General features: G+C 43.3%; 2 protein-coding genes across 2 annotated transcripts in view; one reads left to right on the top strand and one right to left on the bottom strand.

Annotated features, from left to right (window-relative positions):
• Positions 1-11,714, top strand: part of Pla2g4c (phospholipase A2 group IVC) — a 32,187-nt gene extending 20,473 nt beyond the window's left edge. Inside the window, exons 9-17 of the mRNA XM_051161892.1 lie at positions 541-594; positions 1,717-1,869; positions 2,204-2,371; positions 3,195-3,290; positions 4,354-4,508; positions 6,025-6,196; positions 8,625-8,771; positions 9,366-9,498; positions 11,201-11,714. Coding sequence (XP_051017849.1) covers positions 541-594; positions 1,717-1,869; positions 2,204-2,371; positions 3,195-3,290; positions 4,354-4,508; positions 6,025-6,196; positions 8,625-8,771; positions 9,366-9,498; positions 11,201-11,618 — 1,496 coding nt within the window. The 3' untranslated portion in view covers positions 11,619-11,714. The remainder of the gene's footprint in view (positions 1-540; positions 595-1,716; positions 1,870-2,203; positions 2,372-3,194; positions 3,291-4,353; positions 4,509-6,024; positions 6,197-8,624; positions 8,772-9,365; positions 9,499-11,200) is intronic.
• LOC127203582 (40S ribosomal protein S19-like) overlaps positions 1-19,467 on the bottom strand; it is a 223,000-nt gene that overhangs the window by 93,834 nt on the left and 109,699 nt on the right. The gene's annotated exons all lie outside the window — the stretch shown is intronic.

Below are 19,467 nucleotides of genomic sequence, written 5' to 3'. Positions count from 1 at the left end.
ACAGGAGACAATTTGGGGGGGCAGTGTTTACACAACACTGAGGCAGGAGATTCTCAAAACAAGGATTGCAACCAGATATAGGTATAGGGTGTGGGAGTACCGAACCAGCATTTGAATTACAAAATAACCTTATGCCTATGGGTGTGTATTGCCCCATCCAATTTCAAGTTGCCAATTTGGGTTCACTAGAGGCAGGATTAGAAAGGAGGCATGGAGTTAGGTCTTGAGATGGAGTATCAGCAAAGCTCCAGCCTACTGTGTCCAATACTATAAAGGAACAGCCCTAGAGAAACTTGCCTTGGACACACTCAACACCATGACTGGTGGTTTATGCCTGTGATCCCAGCACTTGGCAGATGGAGGCAGGAGGTTCGAGAGTTCAATGTCATCTTCAGCTATGTAGTAAGTTTGAGACCAGTCTGGTCATTTATGAGTCCCTGTCTTAAATACCTAAAAAGAAAAATAAAATATTCAACACCATAGCCAGTGGGCATTATTGTACAGATAAGCATTCTGCATTTTTTTTTTACCTTCTTGCAGACATGTTAATGGATCTGATAGCAAAATTGAAGCAGAATTTTCAGCCCATGGCAGGTAAGCACCCTGGTTTGTTGTGAACTACTGATGAGGACGTGGATGAGAAGTTGCATAAGCCAGCCACAGGCCTCAGAATGTCATGATAATCTTCATTTGTCACATTGTGCAATGCTATTCTTACCTCAACTGCTTAGTTGTTGTTATCATTGTTGTTGTTGTTGTTGTTGTTGTTGTTGTGTGTGTGTGTGTGTGTGTGTGTGTGTGTGTGTGAGAGAGAGAGAGAGAGAGAGAGAGAGAGAGAGAGAGAGATGTAATGTACATGTGCACATGTGTGGAGGTCAGAAGATGGTGTCTGGCGCCTTCTATCACTCTCTACTGTATGTGAACATGGGGTTTATTAATTGGCTAGACTGAGTGGCCAACAAGCCTTCAAGATAGTCCTGTCTCCCCACTCATTGCTGGGATTACAGGTTTTTGCCACTGCACTTGTCTTTTTTTGTTTGTTTGTTTTGGTTTGTTTTTCGAGACAGAGTCTCACTGTATAGCCTTGGCTGTTCTAGAACTCACTCTGTAGACCAGGATGGTCTCAAATTCAAAGAGATCTGCCTACCTCTACCTCCTGAGTGCTGGGATTAAAAGAGTGTGCCACCACGCCCTGCTGTGCCTGGCTTTTTAAGTGGGTGTTGGGGATCTGATCTTGGATCCTCGTGCTTGAGTAGCCTATAGAATTAATAAACTCCATGTTCACACCTACACACACACACACACACACAAATGCCCACTGATGGAGCTATCTCCCCAGCCCCATCATAGTTTTCTGACAGATGAGGCAACTGAGGATGCTGGGCTGAGAGAGGTGTGTGTGTGTGTGTGTGTTCCTTACTCTTGTAGTAATCGGTAATGGGCAGGGGGAAGGTACAAAGCCTTATTTTGAAGATCATGCCTCTGTGTCACATGGAACATGGGACGTGGACTTCTGTTTTGTACATGCCAGTTGCCAGCCAAGGTGGGCCTGGGAGGAACATTCAGGCTCTTGAGTGGCAGGTGGGAGCCTTTGCCAAGTAAAACACATGGAAGCTGGCCTGGGTATACACAGCAGTGTCAAGAAAGGAGATTTTTGTTGGGGAAGGCGATGATTGTAGCTCCACATTCTCATGGGTGGCTATTTTTATCTCTTAGCAGGGGCTGGACCATCGACGTATATAGAAACACCAGGGAAGAAGGTGGATCAAGAGCTCTTGGATTTAGCGATAGCTTATGTCAAGGATCATGATGACCCCAGCATCAAGGATAAACTCTGGGCTCTGCAACAGACTCTGAGCGCCGAGGAAGGTTTGTGCACCAGGACACACTTGCTAAGGGATGCTAAGGGGCTGGAGAGCATGGGACTGACACACAGGCAGGTGGCCTGCCATGAAGATGTGGCATTCCTTTTTCTTCACTTCTCCCTCTTCTACAATTGGATATGTGTGCCACTAAGCCCTGCTTCCCTGATACTTTCCGGAATGCTTTCTCTCAGAGGAAATTGCTCTACGGTACAGTCACTGCCAGGCCACTACAAGAGATGAGATGGAGAGGGCTAAACAGGGGCTCTTGGCAGGTGGCGCAGTTCCATCCTGAAATGAGTAATCATCTGGGTTTCTTCTCCTTTTTTTTTTTGAGGCAGACGAGTTTGGCCAACAGAAGCACAGCTGGATTGCCGAGATAGGCCAGAATTGGAATGAGATCTCCCCCGAGGAGAAAGAGCAGTTTCTGGAATATCTGTTCTACTGCTTCATGAGGACACCAGAGCCCGATGAAGATGAAATGTACAGCTCGAAGAGCTGGATTGTGGGTAAATGCTAGCACCATCAGACACCTCCTCTCTTGTCCCCACTGATATCCATTACATTTTCTTACCCCTGTGGCAAGTTACCCGACAAAAGCAACTTAGAGTCCTTTATTTTCACTCACAGTTTCAGTAGATACTGTTTACCATGGCAGAAGAAGTGTGAGGCAGAGGCAGCTGATCACATTGCACCACAGTCAGGAAGGACAGAGAGAGCAAGAGAGAGAGAGAGAGAGAGAGAGAGAGAGAGAGAGAGAGAGAGAGAGAGAGAGAGAGAGAGAGAGAGAGAGAGAGAGGCAGAGACAGAGACACAGAGAGAGACACAGACAGACAGACACACAGACACACAGACAGAAAGAGAGAGACAGAAAGAGAGACAGAGAGACACAGAGAGACAGACAGAAAGAGACACAGACACAGACAGAGATGCAGAGAGACAGACAGCATCAGAGACAAAACAGAGATGAGATAGAGAGAGAGAGAAGAGAGAGATGGAAAGATGGGACAGGGAGATATACACATCCAGAGAGAAGAGAGACAGATGAGACACAGAGAGAAGAGTGACAGAGAGGCAGAGAAGAGAGAGATAGAGAGAGAGGAGAGAGGGGAATGCTAGTGCTCAGTTCACTCTTTTTCATTCATTTGGTGACCCAAGCCCCTAGCATACTGTGGTCTGTTTTTGGGGTGGACCTGTGAGCTGTGAGCCTCTCCATATTCAATTAAAACTCTTTCACCTTGAAGGTCAGTGCTCCACTATAGAGCTTTAGAGGAGGGACAACACATACCATCCTATAATACTTATTTTGTGCCTTTCAATTTCTGCATCTAGGTTTACTCCAGGACGTTTTTACTTTTCTGAGTAAAACTGGAATTTGCTTTTGGAGGTGGGAGTGGGGAACTGTTTACAACTTCCTCTATAAACCCGGTGAGAATGCTCCTCTTTTCATCTCCCTAATCTGTCACGGGCTGGGGTAGGCTGTGGAGAACAAGGGGGTGATTGCAGCCCATCCCTCTCCTGGAAGTGTAGGGGTGGGGATGTGTTAACTGGTCTGAGTGGCAGAGCTTCCCCATGGCAGTGGTTCACAGTGAGAGACACATGGTCTTTTCTTTTCTTTTTCCTTTTTTCCACATGGTCTTTTTTATACCAATAGAAAGATGGTGAGTTTTCTGAAATGTGGGTGTTTCCCCCTGACTCTGAAAAGATGTAGACATCCATTATAGTTTATCCTTTCGTGATCTGACATTCATCCTTCAGATAGAATAGACACTGGATTTGGGCTAACTCTAAGATTATTTTATAGCTTTAACAAACTTTTCTCTTCATGATGTATAAATGTCCTTTTCCAAGCCTATACCAACACCAAACATTTAAAGTCCATCCACCACTCTTTTGTGATAAGACTATGCACAGCCAACATCTTTGTGCCTTGAGACCTTTGTAGTTTAGGAAAAGGAGAGCTCCCTGGGAAGATGAGTCAGCACTCTACATGGCTTGAGAAATTGTATCACTCTGTTTTCCGTGGTTATAACAAAATACCCTAGGCTGGGTACTTTATAAAGAAAAGAGGTCTGTTTAACTGACAGCATTAGAAGATGAAAGCCCCAAGATGAGGAAGCCTTGCTTGTTCACGCTGTCTGATTAGGGTGCTCTTGTTACAACGTAATGTGGTGGAGCAGCCTTGTGTAGAGGGGGCAGAGCCATTGATGGGTGGGTCTTATTGTAGAAATGGTTTGCTCTCTCCAGAGCTAATTCACTGCAACACAAATCCCTTCTGAGGCAGGTGTCTCCAACTTCCACTCAGCCCCTCCTTGAGCTTCCAGGGCATGGGCCTCTGAGAAGCACACTCTAACCATGTCTAGACAATGGCAGGAATGAACTGTAGCTGGGCACTGGTCTCAGGGTTATGTCTCTGAGCAACAGCTTTGTCTGCACAAACTGCTACCTACCTCCTGGCCTTAGGTTAGACAAGTTCTTTTCCTGGGTTTAGGTAACATCACAGATGAGACCATGCATAGCCGGGAGTTTCTCCATCTGGTGGATGCTGGTTATGCCATCAACACTCCCTACCCACTTGTTCTGCCTCCCGTGCGTGAAGTTCACCTCATCCTCTCGTTTGACTTCAGTTCTGGGGACCCATTGGAGGTAATTGAAAAAGGAACTTTCCTGTATTTGAGGGAAGGAGATGGCCCCGGGCAGAGGTGGGAATGTCCAGGAAGAACTCAGGGTCTGGCTGGGAAGTGGGTATTGGGTAGTTGCTGTCTTGGAGCACTATGGTATGCATGCATCCTCCAACATCATGTATGGACATAAAATAATAATACATTTAAAAACTTTAAAGATGCAGGGTAGCTCAGCAGATCACGGTACTTGTTGCCGACCTGAGTTCAATCCTTCACACCCATGTGGTGGATCTCATAAACTGACTTCTGAGGCCACAGGCACATTGCAGCACACGTGCACACACACACACACACATATACACACACACACACACACATACACACACACACAAATAAATAAGTACACTTAGTATGAGTTTATATGTTTTGTCTTTAAAATATACACACATAATATGCATTTGAATCCCTTATGGAATGCATATAAAAATATAAAAGTGCATTTATGTTTGATCAAACTCAGATCATCAGGCTTGGCAGCGAATGCCTTCCTGCTTAGCCTTATCGCTGGTGGGTAAAGGTTTATATTTCACATTCATGTTTCTTTTAGTTGGATCTGAAATGTACCCCAGAAGCCCATGTTTTAAGAACTTGGTCCTTAGGGTGTGGGAATTGGGGAGTGTCAGAACACTGAGGAGATGCACACAGTGCTGCGGTTCTCAACCTTCCTAATGCTGCAACCCTTTAATACAGTTCCTCATGCTGTGGTGACCCCCAACCATACAGTTATTTTCATTGCTACTTCATAACTACTGTAGTTTTGCTACTGTTATGAACCATAATGTAAATATCTGTGCTTTCTGATGGTCTTAGGTGACTCCTCTGAAAGGGTCTTTGACCCTCAAAGGGGTGTTTTGACCCACAGCTTGCAAACCACTGGCCTAGTGGGAGTTTTGTAGTTTACTGGGCTCATTTTCTCAAAGGACAGCGTGACCCTTTCCCTTTCTGCTACCTGACTAGTGAGGTGAACAGTTTTGCTCTGTCATCTCCTCTTCACTATGTGGCTTACTGACTGTGGCCTGTGACCCAAACCAACCTTTTTCCTTTGTAAGCTGATTGTCTCGGGTGTTTGCTGCAGCAGATGAAAGCTGCCTCACTTACTTCCATTGTAGCCATTAGGCTATTTAAAAGCATTTGCATGGCTGACTTTCCATTTCTGTTCGTTAGTAATGGAAACTGGTTTTGTCTGCTACCATCCATTTTCCCCCTGTGAGGTAGATGGTAAAGAATCTTTCAGGGAGGAAATGAGATTTGCTGGTCCCCAATATCTGTGGGTACCCCCTCATCTGAGCACACTGCCCTTCATACAGATCCTGAGGTCATTCTCAAGCCTTGCAGAAACTGTTCATTGGCTCTCATCGGATGCGAGACGTCTTCTGTTTAAACAAACCCCGGAGATAACCGTGTGCTTTCTGCCCTACTCCTGTGGTCTTTGCTGAGGTTCCAGTATGTCTCAAGGCCCCTTATTTTCTCCTTCTCAGACCATCAGGGCTGCAGCAGACTACTGCCAATGCCATGCGATCCCCTTCCCTGACGTGAGGGAGGATCAGCTGAAAGAATGGGCCCAAGCCCCAGCGAGCTGCTATGTCCTCAGAGGAGAAACAGGGCCTGTTGTCATGCACTTTACTCTGTTCAACAAAGACAACTGTGGAGGTAGGTGTGTGAGGAAGAGCAGGGTATGGAGTCCTGGGATCTGGGCTAGCAGAGCAGCAGCTTAGGGGGCACCTGGTCCACATTTCAGCATCGAAAACTCAAGAGGACGAGTAGGAAGCCTCATGTTGTCCACCCTGTGGCCTCCGAAAGGGTGCCATGTTTTCTGTTTTTTTTTTTTTTTTTTCTTGGACATTTCTGCCTGTTGCCTCTTTTTGTTGGGATGTTCTTGTTCTACCTGGAAGTCTGCCTTCTCCCACCTGGGCATCCACAGTTGTCATACAGTCCTGGGTGAACAATTCTAGGTGGGGCTCAGCATGTGGCATGATGATTCTGCCAGTCTCGGCCCTGCTGTTTACCACCCTGGACTCGCTGGGCTGCTCTACCACTCTTTCTGCCTTTGGAGTGGGGTTTTCTATAAGGGATAAAGTATAAAACATATCTTTTTTCTTCCTATAGATAGGGTCTCACTATTATCACCCAAGCTGGCTTTGAACTCAGCATCCCATTCCCTCAACCTTCCAAGTATTGAGATTGCACATGTGAGTCACATATGGTGTTGGATGTTCTTTCTGCTGGCCAAAGAGGACAGAGACATTGGATCTTCTGGGGCTAGATTCACAGAGTGTTTTGAATCACCTGACACAGTGGGAACTTAAATTCAGGCCTCTAAAAGAGCTCTATAAGTTTTGCGGATCTATTTTCCAGCCCCTGTTAATTTTATTTTTATTATTTTATTTTATTTTTTAATGTGCATAGTTGTTTTATTATTCAATGAAGTTAACAGGAAGATTTGTTTTAAGATATTAATCCAAGCAGCACTTGTAATGATAGATGGTTATGCCTGAAATTACATCAGTGCCCTGGCATTACTCTTTATTAGTGATGACCATGTCTGTCCCATCATTATTATAAAATTAGACTCAATAGGTCTTTAAAAAGAAGTGGTAAGGAGAAAAATTGGGAATGTAGGGAGGTAAAAATGAGAAGAATTGATCAAGTAGAATGAATATGATTAAAAGTCATTGTATGGAAATCTCAAGTTATTAACAGGAATATAACTTTAAGCAATAATTAATTTAGTAAAATATAATAAAAATAGGCTTGTAGTAGTTAAGCTTTACTGTTTTTGCATGGTTTAATGATTTTACTATATGGTCACTTGGCTCCATAATTTCTGGGCTTGGTGCAATAGAAACAAGGTTTTGGGGTCAAGTACAGGGTGGAGCAGTGTGCAGCTCAGCTTATGGATAGTGAGAGACAGAGAACAAATCCTACAGATGGAGGTCATACATTCTAAGATTTCATCATATTTGAATATGTCAGGAAATTATGAACATGTCAGTTGGTTAATCATTGATAAATAAGGTCATATCCTGCACAATTCAATTGCTTTCTAAACTTCCTTCCCACAACCACTGGCTGGATTGAGGGGCCAGCCTTCCAGACATGACTTTTCAGGGATATTTCAAATCCCACAGATATATTTTTGTTTGAAGTTACTGAAATACACACCAACATTCTTATTTAATGATCAAATTTGCAAGAATAACTAGTCAACTAACAACAAAAAACTAGTCAATAATATTACTTTTGTGGCAGCCATCGAGACAACAATAAACTAAAACTCTCAACTTTAACATATTTTAGACTCAGGCCTCTCAGTCTGAGGTCTTGGTTCTCTCTATTCAATAACCATCTAAAGGGCTTTCAAATACCATTGCCTTGGTAATTGGAATGGGATAGAACAGAAGTGTCTTGTTTCATTCAAGCTCCTCTTGTGAGCCACACTGCATTTACGGTTAGTTTTATTTTTAAGACAGGGCTCTCACTATTCAGTTTAGCCTCAGCTCGAACTCATAATTCTCCAGTCTTGGTTTCCACATGTTACAATGATAGGTATGCACCATCATGCCTTGTTTTATTATATTTTTTAAGATGTTTTATGTGTATGGGTATTTTTGTCTGCATGAATGCATGTGCAGCATGCGCATGCTGGTACCCAAGGAGGCCAGAAGAGGGCATCCGATCCTCTAGAACTGGAGTTATAGATGGTTGTGAACCACCACTGTGGATGCTGGGAATTAAGCCTGTGTCCTCTGGAAAGCAGCTATTACTTCTAACTGCTGAGCTGTCTCTTCAGCCCCCTATCTTCCTTCTTTTAACAAGTATTAGTCACCTGCATCAGCCATTGTCCCAGGCAGTGCAGGTTAATGGAAAAGGAGACATTCTCTCTCCTTTGTGCAGGTATGGAGACTAGATAGTAAAACATATGCTTCATTTCATAAAGTGGTATATACCAGCACCTCTATTTATAAAGCCAAGTGGTGGGCCGGCTGGATTTGGCCCACAAAAATAGTTTACCAACCCCTGACATAAATGGATACAACCCAACTTGACATATGTTTTTCTTGGCTTGGTTCCATTTCAGATAACATTGAGACATGGAGACAAAAATATGACACAATGAAACTATCTGACACCTACACACCAGACTTGGTGAAGGATTTGCTAAAGATGTCTAGAGAGAATGTCCGGAAAAACAGAGACAATATCCTTAATGAGATGTGGAGAGTGGCTGAGTGAGTGTCAGCTTTGACCTCTGAGTTGGAGCTAGGGGATATCTGTTGTAGAGCTGACTTTCAGTTATCTGATGTAAGGGTTGTAGATATGGTTGGCAATTGAACTCCTGCCTAGAATCCTCCAGGAGGGCTGGAGGGAGTGTCTCTTGTCTAGTATCCCCAAGGGAGGGGTTGGGGATATGGCTCAATGGTAGATACCCTGCCAAGAGCCCTCCAGCGCTCAGTGGTAGAGTACTTGTTTAATGTGTAGGAGACCCTGGCTTCCATCCTCTGTACTAAAAATGAACAGTTATGGGAAGAGAGAATCCATTTCTTTCTACTTGAGCTTGTATCTGTCTAGGGGAAAAGAAAGACAGTGGGAAGTGCTGGAGTGGTTTTATGAAGCACAAAGCAGAGGGAACTAGGTTGTTATGGCAGTCGGGGCTGTCTAGGGGGCCAAATGACTGAGGATTTTCTATTAACCAAAGAGCGTGTATTGAGTGACCACCCCTATCACAGCCCTTAACAACTAACAGTGAGTCCTCACTCATGGCCCCTGGCCTCAGAAATGTCTATCAGATGACGTTCAGTGTTGCTTTTCATTCCACTCTCAGGAAAACCTGGGAACTTCCCAAGGGTGTATATGGAAGACAGCTCAGGTGACACAGTGCAGGATGTCCAAGGCTCTCGGACTGTGGAGATCAAGATATCTAACAACACAGACATAACATTCAAGAATCCCTTGTAAGTTTCAACCTTGTCTTGTCCTCCCAAATCCTGCCCCTAGACATCCCCATTTTCATTATGTACTCAGTGGGTTTCTCTGTAGAAGTTTCTGGTTTAGAGACAAGGCTTAGTGTGTGATGGCAGATCAGGTAGATACAGACAGGTTAAACTTCAGCTTTCCTTTTAATAAAAATCTCATAGCATGTGTGCTAATGGGCTAAGGTAAGTTTGTAATGCTCTTACTTTTAAAAACTGATTTGCTTATCCTGTATGTATAAGTATTTTTCCCTGCATATATGGACCTGCACCATGTGTGCTGTGGAGGATGGAAGAGGGCATTGGATCCCTTGGAACTAGAGTTACAGGTGGTTGTGAGCTGCCATGTGTGTGCTGGTAATCCAACCTGGGTCCTCTGCAAGTACAGCTAGTGCTATTAACTGCTAAGACAACAGTCTTACTTTAAAAAATGTAATACTTAAGCCAGGTGCATGCCTTTAATTCCAGCACTAGAAAGGCAGAGGCAGGTGGAGTTCAACGCCAGCCAGGTCTACAAAGCAAGTACAGGAAGCCAGGACTATGAGAGAAAGCCTGTCTTGAAAAACCAAAACCCAACCCAACCCCAACCCAACCCAACCAACCAACCAACCAACCAACCAACCAACCAAATAAACAAAAAAGGAATACTTTTAATTTTTCTTTGAGAATTTTGATCATATTTGTTCTGCAAAACCCCCTCTAATTCTTCTCAGATTCCCCCAGATCACTCTCTAGACTTCATGTACTATTTTTTTATTCCCTACTTAGTTCATTTGGTGCTACCCATATGGGTATGGGGGTGGAGGGTTATCCATTGGAGATTGGTCTGTAGACCTACCAGGAAGACATCTTAAAGAAACTAGACCTCTCTTCGAGAAACTTTCAATTTGTAATTAGCTCCTCATGTAGGGGTGTGAGCTTGGGTGCTCCTCCCCAACCCTGTACAGGCCTTTGCCTGGCTTGATAAGTAACCCCAGCTGTAAGTTCATGAATGTGGCAGCAGTGCTGTCCAGAATGATCTTATCTTTTGAGTACTTGCTCCTTCTCTCAGACTCTTGTGGCTTTCTTTAACATGGGAGGAGTTACCATGTCACATGGCAGAGATGGACATAGTTTCTCCCAGCTGCCGCTGTTCACGGGCAATGAACTTGGTTTTCTTTTTATCAAGCACTTAAATGGTGAACTGGGTGAATCTGGTTGCATAGCACAGGGAAAAGAGGGCTAGCCATAAAGTCTGTGGCATCACACAAGGCATTCCATGTAAAACAAAACCACATGTAAAGAATCTAGAGTAGAATGGCATTGGCCTATTGAATAAGCAAGAAGAAAGCTGTTATTGATGGCTCAGTCTGAAGGTGCAGAAAACACAGAGTGAAATATGTTGTGGATTCTGACAGGTCTAATCTGATGTAGGTTGAATAGTTAACTTCTTGCCTAGATCTGAACAGTTGTCCCTAGACTTGACATCATTAGATAAACAAATACTTACACAATAAGCATAGATTATGGGAATGCCTCTGAAGGAGTGGAGCTGGGATCAGTTCTAGGTATTCTTGTGGAATAAGGAATTGTCTTTCTTCAAACCCACTCAACGATCTCTAGAGGCCTCCAGATCTTCCATTCTTCTCTGACATGCAAGATCACCTACGTAGACCAATAGTGACCTGTACCTCCTCTTTCCCAGGTACTACTTGCAGAGTGGGAATGTATTAGTGGACCCACCACCTGTGCTCTCTCCAGAGTCCACCATCATCTGTTCTTTTGAGAGGAAGAGCTGCAGCTTCCAGGGCACTGTGGGCCTACTGGTCTACCAGGGCCCAAGTGTCCACCTGGCCTTGATGTTCTCTGTTCCCTTCAACTATGCCCTTCACAGAATTGAGTTTGCCATAGCCATTATAACTGAGCCAGTCTCCAGGGACCTGGAGAGTGTCTTTGACAGCATTCAGGGCAATGGGTCTCCAGAGATAAAGGTGGCAAAGCATGTCCTTCAGATCCCCCAGGGGACCCTGAAGATAGAACACGACTCCTTGATCATCACAGCCATCATGTCCAACATCCATGTGACTAAAATGGATATAATGGTTGAGACCAAAACCTCTTAAAATTTTCTCTCATCCTTCTATAGCTGCCCATTTTATACTCCCTGTCAGACTGGTTGGCTCTGTAAAAAGAAGAGACCTTAGCTTAAATAATGGCCTATCCCACCAAGCCAAAAAAAACGTTGAGAAGACAAATATTCTGCGAAAGCTTGCTGCTTGGCCAACAGATTAATGATACATTTATTAGTCCTTCACCACTCTCTTGCATCCCGTGCCACCCTTGATGTACTCAGTATTTCTCCACTTTCCAACATGCTGTTGTGGCTCGCATTCTCTCTCAATACCTTCCCTTCACTCTGACTCAGGTAGATACTTTCCATGCTTGTCTTATCTGCTGCCTCAGCCTCTCCTTCCTGATTGCCTGCTCCCTCTCCTTTCCATCCCTTCCATGTGTAACTCAGTGGCCAAGTTTGAAGGATCTACATGGGCAAGTCCCTTCACATGTGTGCCTCACTCACTTTCATCATTTGTGGAATAGATAATGTGGCTGCGTCCTGGGAGGCTCAGCTGAATTAAATCCTAAGATCTTAGGCTAGCTTTGGTTCAGACAAAATTTTCAAGAGGCATTACTCATTTTCTTTCCCCAAATTATTTATCTTTAGATGGCATTCAAGATAGTGGGGTTCATCATGGCATTCCCCACTACATCATTTTGGTCCCATTTTTTTCTTATGTGGGTCTTTTTTCCTCCTTTAAAAAAAATCTCCTCCGGGGCTGGAGAGATGGCTCATGGTTAAGAGTGCCGCCTGCTCTTCCAGAGGTCCTGAGTTCAATTCCCAGCAACCATATGGTGGCTCACAATCATATATAATATAATCTGATTCCCTCTTCTGCAGATAAAGCACTCATATGCAATAAATAAAATAAACAAATCTTTAAAAAGATCCCCTCCTGGTTTTGTGTCACAGATCTGTACGTATGCATCAATGTGTATTTTAATTTAAATTCTGCATATAAAAGAAGACATCCAACATTGTCTTTTTTTCCTCCCCCAATTTCCCTATTGTCCTCTACTTCTTTGGACTCCTCTCCTTCCATAACCTTGTCCGCCTTTCATGTTTATTACATATGTCTATGTGGAGATAGAGAAGAGAAAGACAGATATGATAGATACAAGGTAATTAGATAAGGTAGGTAATCAGATAGATGATAAATACAGGGTAGATAGATAATATAGATAGATGACAAATAGACGATAGGTGAAAAATAGTAGGTAGGTAGCTATTACACTTATGAAGGAAAACATGATACTTATCTTTCTGAGGCTGGCTTACATTGCTTAACATGATGGGTTCCAAGTCTGTCCGTTTTTCTACAGTGTAACTTCACTCTTCTTGATGGCTCAATAAACATTAAAAGTTGTTATGGATTCAATGGTTTATTTTTCACAAAATGTGTTTGTGGAGATGACCTTAAAAGGAAATGAGGAATTTACAGATGTCAACAAATTAAGATAAAATGATTAGGTGGGTGCTAATCCACTATAAGCATTGCCCTCATAGAAAGAGGATTTGAACATGTAGACAGATGTGCACACAGGTGCTGGGCTACGGGACCATGAAGGATGAAGTCACCATGATGCACACATGAGGCAAGAAACAGCAAAGATCGTCAGTGAATGATCAGTTGTCCTGAGGTAAAAGAGTCCGGTCTCAGAATCCTTTGTTGCACTGGACCGTTGTCTTCTTGGTCTCTTTAAAGTTCAGTGAGGTCCTCAGTCTTTCATTCAGTCTGTGACCGTGACCTTTTGAAGTTTTTAAAGTAGTTGCTTTTGTAGTTTTGATGGTTGCCTGTGATTGAATTTAGGAACATCATAGAAGTGATGGATGCTGTGTCCCTTTAAAAAAAAAAGTGCATGCAAATGTGAGTGTGGCATATGGTATATGTGCGTGTGTGTGTATGGGTGCAGATATCTGTGTGTGTGCTTGCAGAAGCCGGAGGTGGACATCTATTGTGCTGCACTATCATTCTTCGCCTTATTCCTTTGAGACAGTGTCTGTCCATTGGACTCGGAGCTAGACTTGTGGCCTGCAAGCTCCAGTGACCGTCCTGTCTGTACTTCCGCAGCACTGGGATGATAAACAAGGGGAAGCCTAGCTTTTTGTGTGAGTGCTGAGGTCATGCTGTTACCCACTGAGCCATCTCTCCACCCTACTTTTGTTTTTTTTGCAGCCTCTTGGGAGATACATCATTTTGAATAGTTAAATAACTCAGGATATTTATTTTGGTCTCATAAGATGCACCCACCAGAGATCTTCACTCTAAATGTATCCCTTGCAAATTGCTAGAATTTGCCCAGAATACTGCAAAGTCCTGGGTTCCATCCCCAGTACCGGAAGGAAGGGAAAGAAGAGGGAAGGGAAATTGGTATTTTGTATGAAGATGTTTGGAGATAACCTTGCTTTTTGAGATACTTTCCATTTGTTTTCAATTTATATTAATGAGGACTTGTTTTTCTGTAATGCCCTACATTATTGACACTTATTTTCAAAATTCCCAGCACAGTCATGCAACTCTGTGATGCTGAGATCTGGGTTCTTATGGCATGTTCCATGATTCTCTGAGCAATCCCATGCTTTGATGCCTCAGACTTCCCTTGCACATTTCCTTTTCTGGACATGGATTCCACTACTCTTCAAGGGGCCTTGGTTCCTTTCAGAAAATAATTGCATTTGTAAATCAAGACCTGATACTGAAGGTACTCAATATGCGGGAGTCACAATGTCTATGTCCCCTGTGTGGAAAGAGCTAGGGGCACAAAGGGTACTAGAATGGTGGTTTAAATGGGAAATGTCTGCCATAGTCTCAGGCATTTGAACCCTTGCCTCCAGATGGTGGTACTGTTCTGGGGAGGTTTAGGTGGTGCATTCTTGCTTAAAGAAGCAGGCCACTGGCGGCATCACTAGAGGGTGGACTTTGAGAGCTTCTAGTTTGCTTTCTCTACTTGTACTTATGGATCAAGATGTGAACTCTCAGCTTCACATTCCAGCCACCATGCTCTCTCTACCATTATGGACTCTTAAATGTAGGATTAAACAAAACAAACAAACAAACAAAAAAAGATTAAATAAAACCTTTCTTCTCTAAGGAACTATGGTCATGGTGTTTTATCACAGCAACAGAAAAGAAACTAAGACACCAGAGTTCGTGTGAAAGTCATACCCCACTCTCCACTCAACTGTGGAGAATGTTCTGTCCATTGGCTAGATCTGGGTAGGGGTTTAAAGTTTGCCACCTGTATTGTCCTTGGCTGGTGCCTTAGTTTGAGTGGGACCCCTGGGCCCAAATCTGCCTTTCATAATGTTCTACTTGTAGGTTTCTAGGACCCTCTGGATCCTTCTACTTTGCTACTCTCTCATGCTTCTCTCATCTAGAGTCCCAATAGGATGTCCTCCCTTCTGTCCCAGTTTCCTGGTAAGTGAAGGCTTTTGTGGGACATGCCCCTGGGGCTAGTACAGTTGAGTGGAGAGTGGGATATGACTTTCACAGGAACTCTGGTGCCTCATATTTGACCATGTCCCCTGGAGGGGGAGACCTGGTGGCACTCAAAGGAAGGATAGCAGGTTACCAAGAAGAGACTGGATACCCTATAAGCATATACAGGGGGAGGAAATCCCCCTCAGGAACAGTCATAGGGGAGGGGAATAAGGGGAAAATGGGAGGGAGGGAGGGAAGATGGGAGTATACAAGGGATGGGATAACCATTGAGATGTAACAAGAATAAATTAATAAAAAATTAAAAAAAAAAACAAAATAAAAGTATCAAAAAAAAAAAAAAAAAAAAAGAAACTAAGACACACACTGAAGTTTTGTGTTCATGTTGAAATCCATGAAAACATATATATATATTACAGTCCAATACTCTGAGGCTCTTTCTGCTTTTCTCCCTATTAATAGCTCCCTTTTCCAACAGAAAGAGACCTGGCAGCTGTTAGGTCACAATCCTTCTAGTTGCATTCTCTCTCTCCTAGACATTAGGCCCCACCCTCCAACTTTTGGGACAGAGTTGATTATAAAACAAGCAAACAAACCAACAAGAAGAAGCATTCTACACTTTCAGCCCCTCACCTTTGTAGTTGTGAATAAGATCAAGACAACCTTCAATGGCAGCTAGTCTTTATCAGTGTCTTCCTGAATTATGGCTATAGGCTAGTCTAGGTTAATGTGGTGGTTAGCTTTTATTGTCAGCCTGACACAACATAGAACCACATGGGAAGGGAGAGCCCTAACTGAAGAATTGTCTCCATCTAATTGGCCTGTGGCCATGTCTGAGAGTAACTGTCTTGTTTGGTGATTTATGTGGAAGGGCCCGCCCACTGAGAGTGGTGCCAATCCTGAGCAGGTAAATGGTCCTGGCCTGTACAGGAAAGCTAGTTGAGCATAAGGCATGAGAAGCAAGCCAGTAAACAGCATTCCTTCATGGTTTCTGCCCTAGTTCCTTCAGTGATGGACAGTTATTTGGAAGTATAAGCCAAAGAAACCCTTGCCTCCCTATGTTGCTCTTGATCATGATGTTGGAAAGCAAACCAGAGAAGGTAGGTCACATGATATAGAGCTTGCCCACCTGCCCTGAAAACTTGTCAGAGAATCTCCTTTTGTTTTTAGGATCTAAAGGGAAGAGAGGGATCTAAAGAAGGTCACAGTGCTATATCTTCTAACTGCTCTCCTATTCTGGGCTCCATCATGGCTGCTTATGGTGATGATACTATCTGCTTGTTTATTGAGGGATCGATCATGCTTGCCCATAGCCATGAGCCCATTACTTTCCTATTATAGCCCCTTTGAAGGATAACCTCATACCTGCTCCTTTTCTTGAACATGCATTCCTTTTTCTTAATTCTCAATAAAACCATTATTTCTTTTCCATTGCCTTTCCACCCCAGTGGAGACACCCTTTTACCCCTTGTCTAGAATTAATACTCAACGTTATAGTACCTTTGTGAGTAGACATTCCTTAGACTGTGGTTGGCTATAATATTGTGTATATACATACATATGTATATATAGACATGTATAAATATTAATATGTACTTATATAATTACACAAATAATATGCAAAATTTCCATAGGTAGACTTCCACCAAGATGACCACTTACAAGCCATACCCTGGATATTGCCTTTACATCATCCACACCCTCTCATTTCCAGGGATCATGTACTAGCCTGTTTTCCATTACTGTTACAATGTGTCTGAAGCTAGGAACTCACTAGAGAAATTATGCTTATATAACTCAAAGTTTTGGATGTTTAAAGGCATGGTATGTATAATGGATAGGTATTGATGAGTGCTTCCTTGGTTGTATTGTCTGGCAGACAAGATAATGGAGGGTAGAATGAAGAGGAGAGAGAGAGGAGAGAGAGAGGAGAGAGAGAGAGAGAGAGGAGAGAGAGAGAGAGAGAGAGAGAGAGAGAGAGAGAGAGAGAGAGAGAGAGAGAGAGACAGACAGACAGACAGACAGACAGACGAGACACAGATAAGAGAACAGTGATATAGGAAATCAGCCTGGAGTGGTCAGGCTCATTTTTTTCCTCTCTTAAATTAATCAGTTTAATTATTCATTTTACATTCCAATAGCAACCCCCATCCTCCTCCTTCTGGTCCCACTTTCCTTCCCTCTTCTCCATGTTCCTCTCCCCCCTCAGAAAATAGGAGCCCCCTGACCTACCCATCCCAGCATGCCAAGTTGTATCAGGATCGAGTGGGCCCTCTACTATAGTAGCCTGGCAAGGAAGCCCTGCCAGGGGAAGTAATTGAAAAGCATACAAGAAAGTCCATGTCAGAGACAGCCCCTGCTCCCCTTACTAGGGGACCCACATGAAGACCAAACTGCCCATCTGGTACATATGTATAGGAGGCCTAGGTCCAGTTCATATATGGTCCTTTGTTGGTGTTTCAGTCTCTTCAAGCACCTCTGGGACCGGGTTAGTTAGCTATATTGGTCTTCTTGTGAAGCTACTCTTCTGGATTCTTCTATCCTTCTTCCCCCTCTTCCACAAGGCTCTCTGCTCTTCGCCTAATGTTTGGCTGTGAGGTTCAGCATATATTTCAATTTTTTGCTGGATGGAGCCTGAGACTCCCATCTGCAGGTATAGCAGAGTGTTCTTAATAGTGTCCGGGTTGGCTCTCTTGCATAGTGTGGCCAGGCATTAGTTGGACATTCCCTCAATCTCTGCTCTTTCTTTATCCCTGCACATACTGCAGGCAGGGTAAATTTTAGGTAGAAGTTTTTGTGGATGGGTTGGTGTTCCCCTCCCTCTCCTAGGAGTACTGTCTGATTAGAGTGTGGCCTATTCAGTCTCCAAGTCTGCTGCTAGTAGGGGTCTCAGGTAGTCACCCCTGTATCCTCCCAGGAGCCTACCCTGTTGTGAGTCTCCATCCTGTCTCAGAGGTGCCCCAGGCCATGGTTTCTCTTCTCTCTGCAAACCCTCTGTCCTCCTGCTCCCCCCTACTTTCATTTCCTTCAGCACTTTCTTTCCTATCCTGTTTTTTTCTCTTCAAGCACCAGGCTAATTTTTTAAAAGTAAAAGTTTGCTTTTTTTTGGAGAACACTCAGTGGGTTTCCCATGGAAAAATACATTAACCCCTTACTAGGATACTACTCATAATTCTTTCCTACTGAGGACCAAACTCCTAACATGTGAATCCTTGGGGCACATTGAAATCATGCTGAAACCATAATATCTTCTGAGTTATGCTGCATATATGTGGGGAATCCCATCACCTTATTTGCTCTGGTTTTCCATATCACTTGACCCCAAATGCTCCTCACCGCCTCTGAGCTCTTATGCTGTTAAGACTTCTCACCCTCCTTACATTCCTAACTTTGCTCTTCCCCTAGAAGTATCCAGAAGGAACAAAAGGAGAGAGAGGAGCAGAGGCTGATGAGTGCCGTGCTCCCCATCTTCTGCACACTCATTTTTTTAGAGCCTAGTGTTATGTAGCAATTTTCCTCTGGAAGGAAGGCCTATAAGACTAAGGAAACTATCAAACCTATGAGGTTCAGGAAGCTCACGAAACTTACATGACCAAAGAAGGTCAGATAATTACATGATTCACAAGGTTCTTATTCAGGGTTATATAAATCTTAAGCAATTTCTAGAGGTGAGGGTACTCCACTGGGGAGCTGCCTGCAAGCTGTGTAGAGATTTTCCAGTATGCAACATTTATGACTCACTGCCTGTTCTGGGATGAGCTTTTTGGTGATGTAGCTGCATCTGGATCATAATCCATCATTTATATTCCTGTAGATAACCCCAATAAACTCACTGGTTCACCAAGTCAGACTTGGGTAGAGTTGTTTCTTTGACTGGCTGCTAGTGCCTTATCTTATATATTTCTGTCTCCTTAAAAGGTCACATAACACCTGATATCAAGCAGTTCCTTTTTTTTAATTTATTCATTGGCAATTTCATACGTGTATACAATGTATATTGAACATATCCTCATCCAATTCTCCCTTCCTACTTCTGCTGGACACTTCTCAACTCCTCCTTCTACCTTTATATTATCTATCTATCTATCTATCTATCTATCTATCTATCTATCTATCTATCTATCTCTATTATCTATCTATCTATATTATCTCTCTGTCTATCTATCTATCATCTATCTATTTTCTATCTATCTATCTATCTATCTATCTATCTATCATCTATCTACCTATCTACTGCTAACTGATTTTATTGACTTGATCTTGAGCACAGAACCATACGTGCAATGAGTGCACGAGCGCAATGGCCACATTATGTCCAGAAGACAATATTACACAGCACTTCCTCCATACTTTTGTGCTTACATTCTTTCAGTCACCACTCCTTAATGCTTCCTGACTCTTGAGGAGGGGGGTCGAT

This window comes from Acomys russatus, chromosome 19, assembly GCF_903995435.1.
Source record: "Acomys russatus chromosome 19, mAcoRus1.1, whole genome shotgun sequence".
NCBI classification, from domain to species: Eukaryota; Metazoa; Chordata; class Mammalia; order Rodentia; family Muridae; genus Acomys; species Acomys russatus.
Note: the sequence above shows the minus strand (reverse complement) of the source record. Positions and strands in the feature narration are given on the sequence as shown.